This window comes from Pipistrellus hanaki (assembly GCF_964339955.1).
Source record: "Pipistrellus hanaki genome assembly, chromosome: 15".
Lineage (NCBI taxonomy): Eukaryota > Metazoa > Chordata > Mammalia > Chiroptera > Vespertilionidae > Pipistrellus > Pipistrellus hanaki.
In genome coordinates, this window is record NC_140517.1 from 5,951,224 (window position 1) to 5,972,185 (window position 20,962).

At 62.7% G+C, this 20,962-nt stretch overlaps 1 protein-coding gene across 6 annotated transcripts in view; it reads left to right on the top strand.

Annotated features, from left to right (window-relative positions):
- NDRG4 (NDRG family member 4) overlaps positions 1-20,962 on the top strand; it is a 29,769-nt gene that overhangs the window by 4,426 nt on the left and 4,381 nt on the right. For 4 of the 6 annotated variants that reach the window (XM_084861270.1, XM_084861271.1, XM_084861268.1 and 1 more), the window contains exons 2-15: positions 4,021-4,115; positions 6,092-6,136; positions 12,884-12,989; positions 13,706-13,826; positions 13,923-13,985; positions 14,248-14,308; positions 15,203-15,289; positions 15,399-15,455; positions 15,747-15,850; positions 17,137-17,193; positions 17,287-17,338; positions 19,181-19,228; positions 19,739-19,774; positions 19,869-19,920. In XM_084861270.1, coding sequence (XP_084717396.1) covers positions 4,044-4,115; positions 6,092-6,136; positions 12,884-12,989; positions 13,706-13,826; positions 13,923-13,985; positions 14,248-14,308; positions 15,203-15,289; positions 15,399-15,455; positions 15,747-15,850; positions 17,137-17,193; positions 17,287-17,338; positions 19,181-19,228; positions 19,739-19,774; positions 19,869-19,920 — 961 coding nt within the window. In that variant the 5' untranslated portion in view covers positions 4,021-4,043. Of the gene's footprint in view, positions 1-4,020; positions 4,116-6,091; positions 6,137-9,647; positions 9,805-12,883; positions 12,990-13,705; positions 13,827-13,922; positions 13,986-14,247; positions 14,309-15,202; positions 15,290-15,398; positions 15,456-15,746; positions 15,851-17,136; positions 17,194-17,286; positions 17,339-19,180; positions 19,229-19,738; positions 19,775-19,868; positions 19,921-20,962 lie in introns of those variants that run through there. The other 2 variants (XM_084861266.1, XM_084861267.1) reach the window with 1 other exon arrangement.

The window sequence follows — 20,962 nt, forward strand, 5'->3', positions numbered from 1 at the left end:
GGAAGGGAGAGGAATACAGAGTTAGAAACATCGATGAGAGAAACATCGATCAGCTGCCTCCTGCACCCCCCCCCCCCCACTGGGGATGTGCCCGCAGCCAAGGTACATGCCCTTGACCGGAATCGAACCTGGGACCTTCCAGTCCACAGACCGACGCTCTCTATCCACTGAGCCAAACCGGTTTAGGGCCTATTTTCCTTTTAGGGAATTGACAAGAGTGGTAAATGTTTTTTTTAAAAAAAAATCTAGGTCTATGTCTGAAAGGGTCAAGTACAAACAAAAAGTCGAGCCCCCAAAAGTTCTGAGTCGCTCATTCTGCGAGCCACAGTTCCGAAATGACTGTGTGTGTCTGCAAGGGATGAACCCATCAGCAACAGCGTCACAGAGGCCGAGGGCCGCGCTTCTCCTCCTGGGAGGAAAGATGACACATAAGGAAGGAGGGGAAGTGAGACGCCACGGGGTGGTGTGGGATGGAATGAGGAGTATCCGTCCGGCCTGTCTCTTTCCCAGCCCGGCCGGGCAGCGTGGGAGAGGCGGGGGGGCTGTGTGCCATCGGCGAGGTGGGGAGCGGGGACACAGGCGCGTCTGCCCGGGGAGTGGGGTCCGGAATGTGCCCCTCGGGACTCGGAGAACCTGGGTTTGCCCTGAAGGAGACGGGAACCCCGGGTGTGGGCACTGCCACCGACTCCACAAGCTGTCTCTGCGCCAAAGGAGTAAGAAAGGCCCCGTTCGGTCTCCAGGAGCCGACGTCCAGAAAGCGGGATGTGGATGACAATTCCCCGAACAGCTCTGTGTGCTGGTTACCTGGGTACCTGCCACCACTTCCAACAGACAGCTCCTGTGGCTGAGAACTAACGAACTGCTGATTGTCAAATAAAGTTATAAACCTGCAAAAAAAAAAAAAAAAAATCAGTATAAATTCCTGGTTTTAGAATCCATACAAATGGATGGATATAGATGTGTGTGTATGTGTGTGTTAGTATGCCCATATATCTTTTCTATTTAAAAATATATTCTTGCCGAAATCAGTTTGGCTCAGTGGATAGAGCGTCGGCCTGCGAGGACTGAAAGGTCCCAGGTTCGATTCTGCTCAAGGGCATGTACCTTGGTTGTGGGCACATCCGCAGTCGGGGGTGTTTCTCTATCATCGATGTTTCTAACTATTCCTCTCTCTTCCTCTCTGTAAAAAAAAAAAAAAGTCAATAAAATATATTTTAAGTAAATAAATAAATATTCTTATTGATGTCAGAGAGGAAGAGAGAGGGGGGGAGAGAGATCGAAACAGCAATGATGAGAGAGAATCATGGATCGGCTGCCTCCTGCATGCGCCCCACGGGGGCGGATTGAGCCCGCAACCAGGGCCTGTGCCCTGACCCCGAAATCAAACTGTGACCTCCTGGTTCATAGGTCAATGCTGAGCCACATGGGGCCGGCAGGCCATAGTGACCCTTTTTAAATCATAACTTTCCTAGGGAGAAACTTCCCTGCCCCTCCCCCGTGGGAATGTCTGCCCTGGCCTCTGGTCCCGTGAGTCCCCACGTTCAGGAGCCCCAACCCCCCTGCTGGGCCCGGCTGTCTGTTTTCCACTGGCTGAGGCACCCCCAGATCCCTGGATTCTGAGGTTTCCCTCCAGCCCTTTCCCCCACCGCCCCCCTAACCCCCCCATCACTGGCCACCGGTCCCTGCCCTGCCCTCTCTCGGCCCTTTACATGGCACCGTCCTCGGGGGCCCTGCCTCCTGGGTGGTTTGAGAACAGGCCTGGGTGAGGACGGGACACCCCTGGGTGAGGACAGGACACCCCTGGGTGAGGACGGGACACCCCAGTGCTGCCGGCAGTCAGTGGAATGGGGTGCTCGGGGAGGCGGGTGGCTAGAAAAGTCCTAATGGGGCAGTGTTTTCCAGCCCGGACCCTTCTGTTAGGACCCAGATGGATGGCTGAGTGAGCAGCCCTCAGAAAGGATGAGAGAAAGGGGTGGGCGCGAGGGGAGAGAGCATGCTTTGCTAAAAATACTGCCCATCTGGATTGTGTTAACTGGTTTCCCAGGAAACCACTGGGAACCGAACACTGGGGCCTGGCGTGGGGATGCAGGGACCTGGGGGCTTGCCTGGCCTCTGGGGACAACGGGCTCCCAGGGGCTCTCCTTCCAGGAGGCTGGGTGACCAGCAGCTCCCGGCCAGCGTCCGCATAACCCACCCCCAAACCGGACTCGTGGGGTTGAGGCATTGAGGCGGCATCTTTGCACCGATCGGAGCGCTGAGGATCGGAGAGTTGAGGCGGAGTGGGGGAAGCCCAGGGCAACCTGGAGCGGCAGCCTGGTCTCGGGACAGCCTTGCCCCAGAACTGGGCCCCTCCCTGGGCCCCAGGCAACCCCTGGGCCTGCCGCCCAGTCTCGGGGCCTTCCGCAGGGAGAAGCCAGCGCAGCGGGGTGGGCCGGGGTGGGATGTGGCAGGGGAGTGGGGTGCATCCTTGGACCCACCAGGCCTGCAACAGAAATACGTGCTTTAGACTGGAATCAAACCCGTTACCCTTCAGTCCTCGGGCCAACGCTCTAACCATTGAGCAAACTGACTAGGTCTTGCTTTTTTTTTAATTTTTTAATTTTATTTTTTTTATGTTGTTTTCCCCTGGGTTAAGATTCCAGGCTGTAGTTTTTAGTCTTCCACCGGAGATAATGCCAGTGAACTTGAGGACGTACATCCTCCCTGGCTTTTCTGTGGGGCTGTTTGCATTTCTCACAATCTGGATAACGTTGTATGTTTTATAATTGCCTTTTCTGTTCATGGTGACACGCGCGTCTCCCCGTGTTGGTAAAATCTTTTATAAGTCACTGGCCCATCCTCTGTGCTGACGTCCTATTCATGGACCCCTAGCGTCTTCCCGTTCCCCTCTCGTTTCATAAACGGCGCTGCGGTGAGCATTCCTACAGATCAAACCGTTAGATGCCCTCTCGGTCCCTTAGGAAAGTTCTGCCAGGGAGAGGATTGCCGAGTCCAAGAGTATGAATCTTTTCAATAAGTTTAATTCAACCTGCAAAGCTGCCCTCCGGCAAGATGCAGCCATTCACACACACACACACACACACACACACACACACACACACAATACAAGGGAAATGTCGGTTTCCCAACGCTTTAGCCGGCCCTGCGTCTGCCAGCTCCGCTGGCCAAAATAAGGGGTCTGGTTCTCGTCTGCATCTCTTTAACTCCTGGTGAGCTTTCATGTTTTCTGGTGTATTTATTGGCCAATGTTCATTTTTAAAAAATACATTTTTATTTATTTCAGAGAGGAAGATAAAAACAGCCATGATGTCCTAACCGGTGTGGTTCAGTGGATAGAGAGCATTGGCCTGCGGACTGAAGGGTCCCAGGTTTGATTCCGGTCAAGGGCATGCACCCTACCTTGGTTGCGGGCACATCCCCAGTGGGGAGTGTGCAGGAGGCAGCTGATCAATGTTTCTCATTGATGTTTCTAACTCTCTATCCCTCTCCCTTCCTCTCTGTAAAAAAATCAATAAAATATATCTTTTTAAAAAACAAACAGCAATGATGAGAGAGAATCATTGATTGGCTGCCTCCAGCACCCCGAGACCCTGGGATCGGGCTGCCACCCTGGGCATGTGCCCTGACCAGGAATTGATCCGTGACCTCCTGACTCATAGGTGGACACTCAACCATGCCTGTGGGGCAATGTTAGTTTTTTATGAATTTCTAGTTCATGTCCAGGGCCCAGGCCAGGGAGGAGCCTGCAACCAAGGTACCTGCCCTTGACAGGAATTGAACCCCTCACCTTTTGGACCCCAGGCCGATGCTCTATTCACTGAGCCAAACCGGCTAGGGCAAATTGTGTTTGAACTTCTAAGAAAACAAACACTATGGTGACATCCATAGCCAGGCGGGGAGCCCCGCGGACGGAGCCTTGCTGCCCTGCGAAGTGCAGCCCCCCGGGCTCGCGCTGGGAGCCTCAGGGCAGGGACCGGGCGCCCCGCCACAGCCACCCCAACCTCGCCCTCCCCCTCCCAGGGCTCCTGCTCCACGACGTGACCATGGCCGGGCTGCAGGAGCTGAGGTTCCCCGAGGAGAAGCCGCTGCTCCGGGGCCTGGACGCCACCGAGCTGGTGAGTCTGCCCCTCGCGGTCCCGGGGCGGAGAGCGCCCCCTCGTGGCCAAGAAGGGAACTGCGTGTCTTCGCTCTGGTCTTGCCCCCCCCCCCCCAGATTCTCCCCTCCATGGGGCCATCCGTAAGGCCAGGCCACCTGAGAGCCTAGTCCCCTCCTGGGGAGTGTCCTCCCTGCGGCCCTGGCTGCCTTTGCGGCTGGGGGTGGGGGTGGGGGGCTCTTTTAAAATTTTTAATATGTTTTTATTGATTTTGTAAGAAAGGGAGAGGAAGAGAGAGAGAGAGAGAGCAGCAATGATGTGAAATAGAAACATCCATTGGCTGCCTGGGAGGCTTGTGAGAAGTGTCACCCCCATTTCAATCATGAGCAAGAACACTGAGGCACAGAAAGGTTCGTTCACTTGGCCAGCGTCACACAGCCATCGGGGTGAGGCTGAGCCTAACCCCTGGTTCTGGGAGGCCCCGGAGGGTCCCCACAGGGCAGTGCTGTCTAGCAGGGCACAGTGCTCCCCCCGCTGGGCCTCTCCTGCTCCCAGCTCCTCTGTCTTTTCTGCGCGAGCTCTGAGGTTGGAGGGCAGGTGTCGCCAGCAGTGTGCCTCTGGGAGCAGTGGGACCGGAGCACTTGGGGTGATTATTTTGTCCCGTGAGGCCCGAGGGTTAGATTCCAGAGCTATTTCTACCCTTTACGGCCACTGATTCCCCCCTTAGGGGGAGTAGAAGAGAGAGGGAAAGGCAGAGAGAAATATCGATGTGAGAGAAACACATCCGTTGGTTGCCTCCTGCATGAGCCCTGACCAGGGCCCCGGCCAAGGAGGAGCCTGCAATCAAAGTACGTGCCTTTGACCGGAATTGAACCCGGGATCTTTTGGTTCAACCAGCCGACACTCTGTCCCCTGAGCCAAACCGGTGAGGACTCCACCTACTTTTTTAAAAATATGTATTTTATTGATTTTCTACAGAGAGGAAGGGAGAGGGATAGAGAGTCAGAAACATCGATGAGAGAGAAACACCGATCAGCTGCCTCCTGCACACTCCCCACTGGGGATGGAGCCCACAACCAAGGTACATGCCTTTGACCGGAATCGAACTCAGAACCCCTCAGTCTGTAGGCCGATGCTCTATCCACTGAGCCAAACTGGCCAGGGCTCCCCACTACTTTCTTGTTGTGGTGACGCCTGGCACGCTTCCCCTCCCTGCGGGGAAGAACTGTGGGTCTGCACCCGTAGATCCCATACCTGTGGCCTGTGGCTCCGCCTCTCTGAGCCTTCCCCCGCCTCCTGTCAGGGGCATCTTCACGTTTTCCTCCAGCAGAGAAACCGATGTGAGCAGCTGCTCACGCTCCTCCGCCTGGCACTACAGCCTGGCCCCCGGCCTTCGGGGAGCCCTGGGTCACTTCGCTAACACTGAGATGAATGGGGTCCTGGCCGAGGCGGCTCCGTTGGTTGGAGTGTCGTCCCATGCACCAGAAGGTCTTGGGTTCGATTCCCTGTCAGGGCGTAGGCCTAAGTTTCGGATTCAGTCCTGCTCTGGTGGCGTGCAGGAGGCAACAGACCCACGTGTCTCTCCCACATCGATGTCTCTCTCTCTCTCTCCCTTCCTCCCTCTCTTAAAAGAAAGGAATGGGGCCAAGACCGTTTTGGCTCAATGGATAGAGCGTCGGCTTGGGGACTGAAAGGTCCCGGGTTCGATTCCGGTCAAGGGCATGTACCTTGGGTGCGGGCATATCCCCAGTAGGGGGTGTGCAAGAGGCAGCTGATCGATGTCTATCTCTCATCGATGTTTCTAACTCTCTATCTCTCTCCCTTCTTCTCTGTACAAAATCAATAAAATATATTTAAAAAAAAAAAAAAGAAAGAAAGAAAGAAAGAAAAGAAAAGAAAGGAATGGGGAACAGGAAGCTAGTCTGCTCAAGGCCAAGCCCATGTGGAGCCCTGGCCAGCCAGGCCCTAACACCCACCCCCTCTGTTTGCTCCCGCAGGAGAACGCTGACGCCTTCCTCCTGGCCGAGGACACAGACTGGAAGGTAGGACTCAGCCACCTGATCTGGGGGCCCGACAGCTGGCTGGCCCCCGGACCACCTCGCCTGGCCCCTGAGGAGGGTCACACCCTTCCATGGGCCTCAAGGGACAGGCCACGCCACTGTCTCCGTGGCTCTGCCTGCCCCCTGCCCCCTGCCCGTCCTCAACAGAAGGGGGAAGGGAGGCCTGGGGGAGTGAGGGTGGAGACAGGAGGGAGGGATGCTGTCATCTGAATCAGCATTTTCCTCCAATGAGAGCCAGGCTGATGCTCCGAAATAGCTCCCTGTTTCCATGGCAGCTGTTGCCGGGACAACCGTGCCCTCTTTAGCGGGATGCCAGCTTCCCAGTGAACACTGACACCGCCCTTTGTTTTTATTCCTTCTCACTGCGATTTCACTCACTCGGCCAGTCGCTCCCCCCTGTTGAGGTCCGCAGCGGCCATTTATCCCCATGTCTGGGAGCCCGTCTGGCTGCAGACACAGGGGAGCCTCTCCCGTTCCCGGAGCCCGCTGGCCACCGACACACACCGAGCCAGCTCAGACCCTTCTGGGCCCTTCCTCCCGGCTCGATGGCACTGGCCCCACAGGCCTGGGCCTGACTTCCATGTGGGTCAGTGTCCAAGCCCAAGACCGCCCAGCCCCGTGGCCTGCGAGGTGACGTGGCGGTGGGGTGAGGTGCTGGCTCCTCCCCGACAGCAGCTCTGCACCAGGCTCTGCGTCTGGGAGCCCGGCCTGGGTCACGAGCCCCGCTCCCGTCCCCCGGGGGTTCCGGCTCCAGACACAGAGGCCCTGGCGCGGGGAAGGACCGGCAGGGCTTGAGGAGGAGGGAACAGCAGGAGACGTGGGAGGGAGACGGGGAGGGATGTGGCCAGGAGATAGCGAGGCCCAGCCAGAGGTCCGGGCAGGCATGTCCTCTCTGTCCTCCTGCCCCCCGCCCCGCCCCCCAGAGAGGGCGGGAATGTGTGGGCCCCTCCGCAGGAGGGCACCGGTGACCTCAGACCCCACAGCAGCCAGCCCCTGCCTCCTCTTCCTCATCTGTAAAGTGGAGTTAAGAAGATAAAAGGGCCAAAACCAGTTTGGCTCAGTGGATAGAGCGTCAGGTGGATTTCGGTCAAGGGCATGTACCTTGGTTGCGGGCACATCCCCGGTAGGGGGTGTGCAGGAGGCAGCTGATCACGTTTCTAACTCTCTATCCCGCTCTCTCCCTCTCTGTAAAAAAAAAAAATCAATAAAATATATTTTAAAAAAAGAAGATAAAAGGAACACATGTAAACATTTGAGTAGCTCCTGGAGGTATTCTAATACAAATTTGGTACTCTTTTTTTAAAAAAAAAATAAATAAATTATTTCTTTTATTGATTTCAAGGAAGAAGGGAGAGGGAGAGAGAGAGATAGGCACATCAATGATGAGAGAGAATCATGGATCAGCTGCCTCCTGCACGCCCCACACTGGGATGGAGTCCGAACCCGGGCGTGTGCCCTGACCGGGAATTGAACCCTGACCTTGTGGTTCATAGGTCAACACTCGACCGCTAAGCACGCCAGCCGGGCGCATTTGCTGCCCTTAGCGATGCCCAGGTGCTAAGGTGTGTGTGGGCTTCGGCTTCCGAATCCTTTCTCACAGGTTTGTGAGCATCCTGTTATCCTGCGCACAGGCACTGCTGCTTTCCCACGTACAGATGTGGAGGCTCAGAGAGGTGGACCGACCTGTCTGAGGTCACACAGCAGGGATGTGGCCGAGCGCATGCAGCAGGCCTGGGTCCAGGCAGCAGGTCCAGAGCCTGCCTCGTGCTGCACAGCCTCCAGGGCAGGGGCCGTGCTGTTTGGGAAGGCACGCGGACTGTCCGGTTTCTTCCAGACATGGGCAGGGCCCCGGGCAGGAGTGGGGTCGGGTCCAGAGGGATGTGTGCGGCTTTTCTCATTCTCACAGGGGCTCTGTGTGGAGGGCGCACTTCCTGTGGTTCCGCCGAGGAGCCTGGGGCACAGGGAAGCTCACCCCGGGCCCGAGGGCCCCCAGCCAGCGGGTGGGGAGCTGGGGCTTGAGCTCGGGGCTGTGGATGGGAAGCAGGTGGCTGAGCAGAAGTGGGGCCGCAGCTTGGAGGGGGCCGTGTCCGAGGTCAGCTTCCCACCCGAGTCCAAGGGCGGGAAGGCCACTCTGCGGTCAGAGGTTGGAGCGGGCGTGAGAGTGGAGGGGACTGCGGAGGAGCAGGGTTTGGTGGCAGAGAGGGTGGAAGGCCACCGGGCCCCCAGGTAGAGAAGTAGCTGGGGGGATCCGGTGGGCTGTGCCTTTGCAGCTGCCTCAGTGGCTGGAGCCCCTTCCCGTGTCCCAGTGGCTGCAGGGAACAGGGAGAGTAGCCAGGATGTGAGGGGCCCGGGACACCCCGTCCCGCACCCTGGCTGCCCTGGGCAAACGCAGGGCCCAGTGCTCTGGGCCAGGCCTCCGAGCGAAAGGACAGAGAGGGGGCAGGGAAAGTTCTCGGTCCCCCCCTTCCCCGGGCACAGGCATGCCTGGCAGGTGTTGACAGGTCACTAGGCACCCCAAGAAGGGAGGTAACTGCCCCCCCCCAAAACAGCCAGACAGAGTGCAGTCTGGGGCAAGTGGCGCGGTCCTTCAGCAAAGAGACAGAATGGGGGCACAGCGCCCAGCACCCCTCCCTTCTCCGCTGCTCCTCCTTGTCCTTGGGCTCCCTCCTCTATGCCCTCGCTGGCCTATTTCTTCTCGTCCTCTGCTCTCCTCTGCTCCCCGTCTCCTCTGTCTCTCTCCCTGCCCGTCCCTGGCTGGCGCCCCACCCAAAGCCTTGTCTCTGGAGTGGGGTCAGGGCATGGGACCTGCCCTGGCTCCCGTGTGCTGCTCCCTTGAGGTCTGGGAGCCAGGCCCCTGCGGGGTGCGGCTTTGGGAGGTGGGCAGGACCTCAGGCCTGGCTGCAGGATGGGGGTGGGGCGGCAGAGCTGGTGTGTGCCCCACCAGACTCCTGGTCCTGCTGTCAACCCAGGCCCCTGTGCCCAGAACCCCTTTCTGAGCTGTGGACAGGCACTGGGGGTGCATGTGGGCAGCGTGGGGGCTGCCCTAGGGGAGTGGAGAAGACGGAAGTGACTTCCCACATCCCCTCAAGACTGTGGTCCAGGCCCTCCTGATGTGGAGGCTGGGTTTGAGGCCCCTCAGGCCTCCTCCCACCCCCACTCCCCCTGGTATCCCCAGGCTATATAGTTCAAGGGCACCCCTGTGGGGTCCAGGAGATGCTCCCAGGTACCTGCCACAGGGCCCACCTGCCCCGGACCCCGTGAGCAGCGGGCTGCAGCCCTCCGTGCGTGTCCGTGTTGCTAGGGGCGACGGGATGCGGAGGCTGGGGACCATCCAGGAGGATGCGTTGCTGGGGGCGGCGGTGAAACAGGCGCAGCTGGGTGAGCGAGGACCTCGGGAGCCAATGGGAGCCAGGCTTGTCTCCCGACAGCCAATCGGGACGCGGGGGCTGCGGGCCGGCGAGTGGCGGCTCCCGAGCCCCTCGGGGAGGCGGGACCGGCCCGGGCGGGCGGCTCCGCGTATAAACGGTCCAGCGCCGCCGCTTTCCCGCTGGAGCCGCCTCCTGCCTCCGGACCCGGTGACTCAGGCCTTTGTGTGCGCTTCCCTGCGAGGCCGTCACCCCCTCGGCGAGATGCCCGAGTGCTGGGACGGGGTGAGCGAGGCCGCGGGGCGGCGGGAGCCCGGAGGAGGCGCCTCCATCCAGACCGGCCGCGGTCCCGGGGCCGCTCCGCCTGCAGCCGCCTCGCCGCGGGGAGAGCCAGGCGGGGCCGCGGGTGCCGGTACCTGCGGGGCGCCGGGAGGGGCGGGGGTCGCTGCCGGTCGGGGTGCCCCCGGGGGGTGGAGGGAGGGCTGGCATCTGCAGGAGGCGCACGGGGCTGGGGCTGGGCTGCCCGGCCGTGCGGACGTGTGCCCGCGTGTGCCCCTTCGCCCGCGTGTGCCCCGCGCCTGGCACGCGCCCGGCTGGCGGCGGCCTGGCCCCGGGGACCTGCTCGGCCCTGGGCGAGGCTGAGGCCCCTCCGTGGCCCCCGGGCGCTGCGGGGAGGTCTGGGGCGAGCGCTAGCCGGACCGCGAGGCCGGGTCCCTGCAGGGGCGGGGGGGGGGGGGACGCGGAGAGGTCAGGGGGTAACGCCTTATTTGGGGATGCGGGAGGCACGGGCGTCCCCAGGGGGGCTCCAGGGCGCCTCCCCCCACCCCCCGGGGATTGGGCTTCCTCAGGGAGGGGAGACGGGGACGCCCCGGCTCCTCCATCCCTTGGACCCAGACAAGACGCAGCACGGCCGGGTGCGGGGATGGATGCGGAGCCATGGGTGCGGGGATGGGTGCGGGGATGGATGCGGAGCCATGGGTGCGGGGATGGATGCGGAGCCATGGGTGCGGGGATGGGTGCGGGGATGGATGCGGAGCCATGGGTGCGGGGATGGATGCGGGGATGGATGCGGAGCCATGGGTGCGGGGATGGGTGCGGGGATGGGTGCAGGGAGACTGGCAACCGCAGGAGCGTCCCCACCGCCCCACTCCCCGCGCCCTGAAATGCAGCTCCCGGGCCGCAGCCTTCAAGGTCAAGGGCGAGGGGAGCCTCGCGGGCCGCGGGGTACCGGCTGCCGCAGCGCCTCCCGCGGCGCCCCCCTGGGGGCGGGTGCTGACGTCACCGGGAGCCAATGGGAGGGCTCAGTCCGGGTTGGGGGCTCCGAGGGCGTCGGGCCGCAGTCCTTAGGGCCCCCGCTGGGTGCAGCCCCCTCCCCCTCTCCCCGCCAGACTGGGAGGTTGGCCGGGTCTGAGCTCCCGGCTGGGCGGGAGGGGGCAGCCAAGGGCACCGGGCTGTGCGGGAGCTCCCTGCCCGCCCCCCTCTATGAGCCCTGCCGGCGTCCCTGCCCCGGGAGCTGGGCCTCGGTGGGCAGGCTCTGCAGCGGGCCGGGTCCAGCTGCCCAGGGATAGTGTTGGGGAGGCCACACCCGGGCTGGGAGGGCACAGGCACCCCCTCACTTGCACCCACGGACAGCCTGGGGGTGAAAACTGCCCCCCCAAGCCCCGAGCCCCGAGCCCTGACTTGGGCCTGGCAGGGCTGCAGTGACCCGTGCGCTCAGGAACTGCCCTTCATGCCGCAAGCGCATTGCAGCTCTTGTTCAATGGGCTCCTCTGCCCCAGCCCCGCCCTGATGGGGGCACCCCCTCTGCCCCAGCCCCGCCCTGATGGGGGCACCCCCTCTGCCCCAGCCCCGCCCTGATGGGGGCTCCCCTCTGCCCCAGCCCCGCCCTGATGGGGGCACCCCCTCTGCCCCAGCCCGCCTCCCATGGCGCTGTGCACCCCTCCTGCCTCCCAGCCCTCCTGCCCCCCCCCCCGCCCTCTAGAGCTGAGGGTGGGGAGTTGGTGGTACCGTCTGGCAGAGGCTCTCCGCTCACACTTGATCTCAGGAAGAGGCAGCCTCCAGCTCACCGGAGGTCTGCACCTGCCAAGGCCTGCCCCCCACTCCGGCCTTGACCTTGGGCACGGTGTGTCTCCTCTGCAGCCTCAGAGTGCTCCTCTGTGGCTTAGGCTCCTGTGAGCGTGCAGAGTGGCCAGTCAGTGGCCAGTGAGCAGGCACTTGTTGGGGGCCCCGAGGGAGGACAGGCCTGGGCCCCCCAGAGGGTGACAGGGTGTCCCTCACCGGACCTCACCGCAGGAGGCTGGCTCCCAGGGTGTGGCCTTTGGCCGAGGGGCTGGCAGCACCTGCTCGCTCCCCGCTGAGCTCAGACCCCAAAGGCCAGTCCCCAAGAAGCTGTCCCCTCCCTCCCCAGTCTACCCCTTTCCTGTTGGGGGAGGAGCTTCGGCTCTCTTTGAACCTAAGCGCCCACTATGTGCAGGCCCCGGGCACACAGTAGGTGCTCAGTCTTGAGCTGTGTCCTTCCTGCCCTGACCCTAACCCCACCTCCAGCTCAGCGGCCGGGCAGGGCTATGTACCCAGCTCCCGCTGAAGGGCCCAGAGTGACCGGCATGCAGAGGGACCAGCCAGCAGGGCTCCTCCCGGGCTCCCAGCCGCCCCCTTTCCGCAGACGGGCTGCTTTAGTTCTCGGAAGCCCTCCCAGGGGGCTGGGCCGGGGCACAGAGAGGGGCGGGCCTGGCCCAGGGCCCCCGCAGGAAGAGGCAGAGCTGACACAGCGCCCAGCTCCCGCTCCTGCAAGGCAACTGAGCAAAACCGAGGGGATGGGGAGGGGAGGGTGTCTGCCGGGCGCTTCCTGGAGGAAGGCCTTGGGGTTCGCAGGGAGGGGGTCCACCTAGCAGGAGAGGCTGGAACAGGAGCCTGCAGGTGTGGGCGTTGGAGGCGGGGCCTGGGGGGCTTGGGTGGTTACCGAGGACTGAGGGTAACTCCCCAAGGCTCCTCCTGGGGGAGGAACAGGGGCGGTGGGCCTCGGACCGGGGTGGTGTGTTTGGGGGGGCAGAGATGTCCTAGGGAGATGGGCAAAGGGGCCTCCCTGGGCCCTGGAGGCCAGGGCCTGGGCCCTGACAGCTCCCCACCGGCTGGTTTGCGAAGGGGACCGGGACTTTCCCGTCCATCACCCCGTGCCCGGCTCCCCTGCCCGGGCAGGGTGCTCCGTCCGCTCCGTCCTCCCTGCCTCTGGTGAGAACGTGAGGTCCCGCCCGCCGTGGGGCCTGGAGCCGCCCCGCAGGCCCAGCAGCCGCCCCAGCCCCCAGCGCCGCCCCCAGAAGAGCCAGGAGCGGGCCCACAGCATCTCCCTCCCTCCCTCCCTCCCCAGGAGCATGACATTGAGACGCCCTACGGCCTCCTGCACGTAGTGATCCGGGGCTCCCCTAAGGGGAACCGCCCGGCCATCCTCACCTACCACGATGTGGGCCTCAACCGTGAGTGCCCCCCCCCCAACCCTGCCCCCCCCCTCCCCCGGCCGCTCCCACCTCAGACCCGCCAGCGGAGCGAGGCCGCCCTCCTCCCCGTCCGTCCCCACACACTCAGCTCTGCGTCCTTAGCCCCTTGGGCCCAGGGGTCCTCAAACTTTTTAAAGTGGGGGCCAGATCACGGTCCCTCAGAGAGCTGGAGGGCAGGACTATATGAACTACTAATCCCTACTGTAACACCTCGGCTGCGCTCACTGCCCAAAAAACCTGGCGGGCAGGATCAGACTCCCCTGGGGGCTGCATGTGGCCCGCGGGCCGTAGTTTGAAGACCCCTGCCTTTGGCCTTGGTTTCCCCGCGGGACCGGAGGCTGGTCACCCGGCCCTGCCCTCCCCCTGGAGCCCGCCCCCTGGAGCCCGCCCCCGCCCTGCCCTCCCCCTGGAACCCACCCCCCCGCCCTGCCCTGCCCCTGGAGCCCACCCCCGCCCTGCCCTCCCCATGGAGCCCTCCCCCTGGAGTCCGCCCCCGCCTTGCCCTCCCCCTGGACCCCTCCCCCCCTGCCCTCCCCCTGGAGCCCACCCCGCCCCCTGGAGCCCTCCCCCTGGAGCCCGCCCCCTGGAGTCACCCCCCCCCCCGCCCTGCCCTCCCCCTGGAGCCCCTCCCCCCGCCCTGCCCTGCCCCTGGAGCCCACCCCCGCCCCCCCGCTCAGCCTCGGCTGTCTCTGCAGACAAGCTCTGCTTCAACACCTTCTTCAACTCCGAGGACATGCAGGAGATCACCAAGCACTTCGTGGTGTGCCACGTGGACGCGCCCGGCCAGCAGGTGGGGGCGTCCCAGTTTCCCCAGGGGTAGGTACCCGAGCCCCCCTCTGCCCCCAGCCCCCGGCTCTCGCCGGCTCTGCGCCCCAGGCCGCGCCTGGGCCTGACCCCCTGCCCCTCCCGCAGGTACCAGTACCCGTCCATGGAGCAGCTGGCCGCCATGCTCCCCAGCGTGGTGCAGCACTTCGGGTGAGTCCTGCCCGCCCGCCCCTGTGCCCGCCCCATCCCTGTGCCCGCCCCGCCCCTGTGCCCACCACTGCCACATGGCCCCAGGCTCTGGCTGTGGTCTCAGGGCTGTGGGTGGGGTCTGCTCGGATGGCATTTAGGGGAAATGGCACCGCTGGCCCTAGAGAAAGCGTGTCAAACTCAAAGGCTCATGCGGGCCAGACGAACAAGGCTGTGGGCCCGAGTCTGACATGCTTGCCGGAGTAAACACCCTCGCTCTCCGCAGGTTCAAGTACGTGATTGGCATCGGAGTGGGAGCCGGAGCCTACGTGCTGGCCAAGTTCGCAGTGAGTTTTTGAACTCGCTCTTTCTTTCCCCATGCCCCTTTCTTATATTTTTATTGATTTCAGAGAGAAAGGAAGAGGGAGAGAGAGACATTAATGATGAGAGAGTCATGGATTGGCTGCCTCCTGCATGACCCCACTGGGGATGGAGCCCACAACCTGGGCATGTGCTCTGACTGGAATGGAACCTGGGACCCTTCAGTCCTCAGGCCGACACTCCATCCACTGAGCTAAACTGGGTAGGGCTATTACCCTGTTTCCTCGAAAATAAGACAGTGTCTTATATTAATTTTTTCTCCCAAAGTTGCGCTAGGTCTTATTTTCAGGGGATGTCTTATTTTCGGGGAAACACGGTATCTTCAGTTTTGTAACAGCACCCTTTCCAACGACCTATTGAAAGGGGTGAAAACCAGTGAGAAGGCCCGGCCGGTGTGGCTCAGTGGCTGAGAGCCCTCCACCTGGGAACCAGGAGGTCACGGTTTGATTCCCAGTCGGGGCACATGTCTCCGTTATGGACTTGATCTCCAGTAGGGGGCGTGCAGGAGGGGGCCAATCATTGATTCTCTCTCATCATTGGTTTCTCTCTCTCCCTCTCCCTTCCTCTCTGAGATCAATAAAATTATACTTTATTTTAAAAGCAGTGATATAGGCATAGATTCAAAATAAATGCACGGATTCTGAAAGCTCCCAGGCTGAGCCGGGCAGGTGCCCAGCTGCCAGGGTTGGGTCCTCAGTGGCACTTGAAGCTGTCACAGAGCGTGTCCTCCTCCTCAGACCCCCCCGCCCCCCGCTGTGAGAGAAGCAGGGTCAGACTTTCACAGCCTGACCAGTGGGTGGGACGTTCGGGGCCCCCTGCCCCTGTCCCGCCCCCTCAGCCCTGTCCTCCCTTCCCGGCAGCTCATCTTCCCCGACCTGGTGGAGGGGCTGGTGCTGATGAACATCGACCCCAACGGCAAGGGCTGGATCGACTGGGCCGCCGCCAAGGTGGGTGCGGTGCCCCCGGCGGGAGGGGGGAGGGCTCAGGGTTGGGGGGTGGGAGGAGGGGGCAGGGGGGCCCGTGAGGGGCTCACACTGACCCCACCTTGGCCTGCAGCTCTCCGGCCTCACCAGCACTTTACCGGACACGGTGCTCTCCCACCTCTTCAGCCAGGTGAGGGCGTGGGACCGCCTCGCAGGAGTGGGGCTGGGGGGCTGGGGTCTCGGGGGGCCTCCCAGCCGGGCGGGAGGAGGGCAGGGGGTTATGGGGCGTCTGACCTGCCTCGCTCTGTCCTCTGCTGGGGCCTCTGAGAGACAGGGGTGGGGAGACCTCCGCCCACAGGTCCCGCCTCCCACCTTGGGGGGCCCCACCTGCCCCCACCCTGCCAGGAGCCCGCGGCCCCCTCGGAGCCCGCGGCCCCACCCGCGCTCTGTCTGTCCCTCCCGTCCGCCCGCGCGGGCCCAGGAGGAGCTGATGAACAACTCAGAGCTGGTGCAGAGCTACCGGCAGCAGATCGGGAACGTGGTGAACCAGGCCAACCTGCAGCTCTTCTGGAACATGTACAACAGGTGCGGCGGGGCCGGCCGGGCCCCCTCAGTGCAGCACCCCATCCCTCCACCACCACCGCCCAGAGGCGCAGGGAGCCAGCCTGCTTGCCCAGGGTCACCCCGCAAAGGGCGGAGCTCTGCTGACGAATGAGCTTGCAGACCACTGCTAAGGCATTCCTCTTACCCAGAAGTGTTGACTTCAGGTTAAAGACACTAGTACATTATTAAGATGTTTTTTAAGTGGTTTTCCCCTAAGGCAGTGGCCGGCAAACTCATTCGTCAACAGTGGCAAACCGCGGCTCGAGAGCCGCAGTGTGCCGACCACTGCCCTGCACGGCCTCACCAAGCCCAGCTGCGTGCAGGGCGGCAGGCCGCCTCCCAGCGCACAGGAGGCGCTCATCCAAGCAGCACTCAGTGGGGCGGGCGGGGCCCGATTTGAGAGCCCCCCTGGCAGGAGTGTGGGGGTCTGGGTAGAAGTTTGGGGGTCACACACGAAGGGAGCCCTAGGCCCGATTTATGCAGCCCAGGCCTCCAAGGATGTGGGGCGCTAACTGCCAGGGTTGGGGGATGCGGTGGGGTGGGGTGGGGTGGGGTGGGGTGGGGTGGGGTGGGGTGGGATGGGGTGGGATGGGGTGGGGTAGGATGGGGTGGGTTGGGGTGGGGTGGGGTGGGGTGGGGTGGGATGGGGTGGGGTGGGATGGGATGGGGTGGGATGGGGTGGGGTGGGGTAGGATGGGGTGGGGTGGGGTGGGGTGGGGTGGGGTAGGATGGGATGGGGTGGGATGGGGCGGGGTGGGATGGAATGAGGTAGGATGGGGTGGGGTGGGATGGGGTAGGATGGGATGGGATGGGGTGGGGTGGGATGGGGTGGGGTGGGGTGGGGTGGGATGGGGTGGGGTGGGGTGGGGTGGGATGGGGTGGGGTGGGGTGGGGTGGGATGAGGTGGGGTGGGGTGGGGTGGGGTGGGGTGGGGTGGGATGGGGTGGGATGGGGTGGGGTGGGATGGGGTGGGGTGGGGTGGGGTGGGGTGGGGTGGGGTGGGGTGGGGTGGGGTGGGGTGGGGTGGGGTGGGGTGGGGTGGGGTGGGGTGGGGTGGGGTGGGATGGGGTGGGGTGGGGTGGGGTGGGATGGGATGGGATGGGGTGGGGTGGGGTGGGGTGGGGTGGGATGGGGTGGGGTGGGGTGGGGTGGGATGGGGTGGGGTGGGGTGGGATGGGGTGGGGCGGGGTGGGGTGGGAGAGGGCTGGGGAACGCCCCATCCGGTCCTGGAGTGACCGTTCTGCCTCTCCCTCTCCCTCTCCCTGCAGCCGCAGAGACCTGGACATTAACCGGCCGGGCACGGTGCCCAACGCCAGGACCCTCCGGTGAGTGCCCCTCGCCTCCAGCCTGCCCCGCCGCCCCTGCCTCCCCCCCCCCCCAGCCTTGCCCGGCCGGACAGCCCTGCCCTGTGCCCGCAGCTGCCCCGTGATGCTGGTGGTCGGGGACAACGCGCCTGCCGAGGACGGGGTGGTGAGTGAGGGCTGTGCTCGGCCCGGGTGGGGACCCTCAGGGACCGGGTGGTGGGCTCTCATCCTCCTTCCCCACACGCCAGGCCTCCCCCTGCCACCCCCTCCTTCAGCCTCAGGGAGCTGGGCCAGGGCCAGGCCACCGCCCACCCCCTAAGCCTAAGCCTAAGTCTAAGCCTAGTTAAGCCTAAGCCTAGCCTAGTTAAGCCTAAACCTAAGCCTAAGCCTAGTTAAGCCTAGCCTAGTTAAGCCTAGCCTAGTTAAGCCTGGCTTAGTTAAGCCTGGCTTAGTTAAGCGTGGCCTAGTTAAGCCTGGCTTAGTTAAGCCTGGCTTAGTTAAGCCTAGCCTAGTTAAGCCTAGCCTAGTTAAGCCTGGCCTAGTTAAGCCTGGCTTAGTTAAGCCTAGCTTAGTTAAGCCTGGCTTAGTTAAGCCTGGCTTAGTTAAGCCTAGCCTAGTTAAGCCTAGCCTAGTTAAGCCTGGCCTAGTTAAGCCTGGCCTAGTTAAGCCTGGCTTAGTTAAGCCTGGCTTAGTTAAGCCTGGCTTAGTTAAGCCTAGCCTAGTTAAGCCTAAACCTAAGCCTAAGCCTAGTTAAGCCTAAGCCTAGCCTAGTTAAGCCTAGCCTAGTTAAGCCTAGCTTAGTTAAGGCTAGCTTAGTTAAGCCTGGCTTAGTTAAGCCTAGCTTAGTTAAGCCTGGCTTAGTTAAGCCTAGCTTAGTTAAGCCTAGCCTAGTTAAGCCTAAACCTAAGCCTAAGCCTAGCCTAGTTAAGCCTAAGCCTAAGCCTAAGCTTAGTTAAGCCTAGCCTAGTTAAGCCTAGCCTAGTTAAGCCTAGCTTAGTTAAGCCTAGCCTAGTTAAGCCTGGCTTAGTTAAGCCTGGCTTAGTTAAGCCTAGCCTAGTTAAGCCTAGCTTAGTTAAGCCTGGCTTAGTTAAGCCTAGCTTAGTTAAGCCTAGCTTAGTTAAGCCTAGCCTAGTTAAGCCTAGCTTAGTTAAGCCTGGCTTAGTTAAGCCTAGCCTAGTTAAGCCTGGCTTAGTTAAGCTTAGCCTAGTTAAGCCTAGCTTAGATAAGCCTAGCCTAGTTAAGCCTAGCTTAGATAAGCCTAAACCTAAACCTAAACCTAAGCCTAGTTAAGCCTAGCTTAGTTAAGCCTAACTAGTTAAGCCTAGCCTAGTTAAGCCTAGCTTAGCCTAGCCTAGTTAAGCCTAAGCCTAGTTAAGCCTAGCCTAGTTAAGCCTAGCCTAATTAAGCCTAAGCCTAGTTAAGCCTTAGCCTAAACCTAAGCCTAAGCCTAGTTAAGCCTAGCCTAGTTAAGCCTAGCCTAGTTAAGCCTAAGCCTAAACCTAAGCCTAAGCCTAGTTAAGCCTAAGCCTAGTTAAGCCTAAACCTAAGCCTAAGCCTAGTTAAGCCTAGTTAAGCCTAAACCTAAGCCTAAGCCTAGTTAAGCCTAGCCTAGTTAAGCCTAGCCTAGTTAAGCCTAAACCTAGTTAAGCCTAGCCTAGTTAAGCCTAAGCCTAGTTAAGCCTAAACCTAAGCCTAGTTAAGCCTAAGCCTAGTTAAGCCTGAGCCTAAGCCTAGTTAAGCCTAAACCTAAGCCTAGTTAAGCCTAAGCCTAGTTAAGCCTAAGCCTAAGCCTAGTTAAGCCTGAGCCCAAGCCCGCAGTGTGGCCCCTTTATGGAACCTGTCATTCCCAACTGAGACTCCAGCCCTCCTCTCCTGGGGGACCCCGGGAGCAGAGCCTGGGGTTCCACACTCCGGGGAGAGGACTCGCATTAGCACTTGGGGCCGGGGGCTCCCCAGGACCCGGGGGCTGGGTCCCCTCACTCCGCTGCACCTGGCTCCTGGTTCTTAGGTTGAGTGCAACTCCAAGCTGGACCCCACCACCACGACCTTCCTGAAGGTGAGACCCTCCCCAGCCCCGGGCCCAGCCCCGGGGGCAGGACCAGGCCTGCAGGAGAGAGCAGTTGTGGGCGGGGGGAACCAGGCCAGCAGGAGAGAGCAATTGGGGGGACCAGGCCAGCAGGGGAGGGCAGTTGTGGGGCGGGGGGAACCAGGCCAGCAGGAGAGAGTAATTGGGGGGACCAGGCCTGCAGGGGAGGACAGTTGTGGGGGGGGGGGAACCAGGCCAGCAGGAGAGAGTAATTTGGGGGGACCAGGCCAGCAGGGGAGGGCAGTTGTGGGGGTGGGGAAACCAGGCCAGCAGGAGAGAGCAATGGGGGGACCAGGCCAGCAGGGGAGGGCAGTTGTGGGGGGGGGGAACCAGGCCAGCAGGAGAGAGCAATTGGGGGGACCAGGCCAGCAGGGGAGGCCTGTGGGTGTATCTGGTCCCGGTGAGCTGAGCCTTTTTAGGGGCGTGGGGGCCAGGCGAGGCTTGGGGGGCCCTGCTCCGCTCACCCCCCTCTCCCTGCAGATGGCGGATTCCGGGGGGCTTCCGCAGGTCACCCAGGTGAGACAGCCCTCCCCCCTGGGCTGGGGGAGGGGGGGCTCGTCCCGCCCCCCAATCCCGACAGCCAGTCACACAGGTGCCTGTCCCCCCGCAGCCCGGGAAGCTGACGGAAGCCTTCAAGTACTTCCTGCAGGGCATGGGCTACAGTGAGTACCGCCGGTCAGGGGGCTGAGCCCCGGGGGCGGGGCCCTGGATGGGCCTGGGTGCTGGGTCTCTCTCCGTGCCCAGCTCTCCTGGCCCTGCGAGGGCTTTGGGCACCGTGGCACCGAGTCCCTGTCATGCACCCACCACCCAGGCCTCTGTCATGCACCCACCACACGCACACATACACACACACACATACACACACGCGCGCACACACACACACACACACACACACACACACGCACCTCCTCCACTCCTGCTGCGCACACCTGGCTCCCAGTGGAAGCAAACCTCCCCTCCCCGACGGCTCTGTGTTCCTCTCCCTCAAGTTTTGTTCCTCTGGGGGGGGGGGGGGGACAGGCCTGTGCGGGGAAGGGGAGTGGGGGGGGGCGGGCCTGTGCGGGGAAGGGGGGTGAGGGAGGACAGGCCTGTGCGGGGAAGGGGGGTGAGGGGGGGCGGGGCCTGTGCGGGGAGGGGGTGGGGGCGGGACAGGCCTGTGTGGGGAAGGGGAGTGGGGGGGGGCGGGCCTGTGCGGGGAAGGGGGTGAGGGGGGACGGGCCTGTGTGGGGAAGGGGGGTGAGGGGGGGTGGGCCTGTGTGGGAAGGGGGGTGAGGGGGGGCGGGCCTGTGCGGGGAAGGGGGGTGAGGGGGGGCGGGCCTGTGCGGGGAAGGGGGGTGAGGGGGGACGGGCCTGTGTGGGGAAGGGGGGTGAGGGGGGGTGGGCCTGTGTGGGGAAGGGGGGTGAGGGGGGACGGGCCTGTGCGGGGAAGGGGGGTGAGGGGGGCGGGCCTGTGTGGGGAAGGGGGGTGAGGGAGGACAGGCCTGTGTGGGAAGGGGGGTGAGGGGGGGTTGGGCCTGTGTGGGGAAGGGGGGTGAGGGGGGGTGGGCCTGTGTGGGGGAAGGGGGGTGAGGGGGGGGCGGGCCTGTGTGGGGAAGGGGGTGAGGGGGGGCGGGCCTGTGTGGGGAAGGGGGGTGAGGGGGGCGGGCCTGTGTGGGGAAGGGGGGTGAGGGGGGGCGGGCCTGTGTGGGGAAGGGGGTGAGGGGG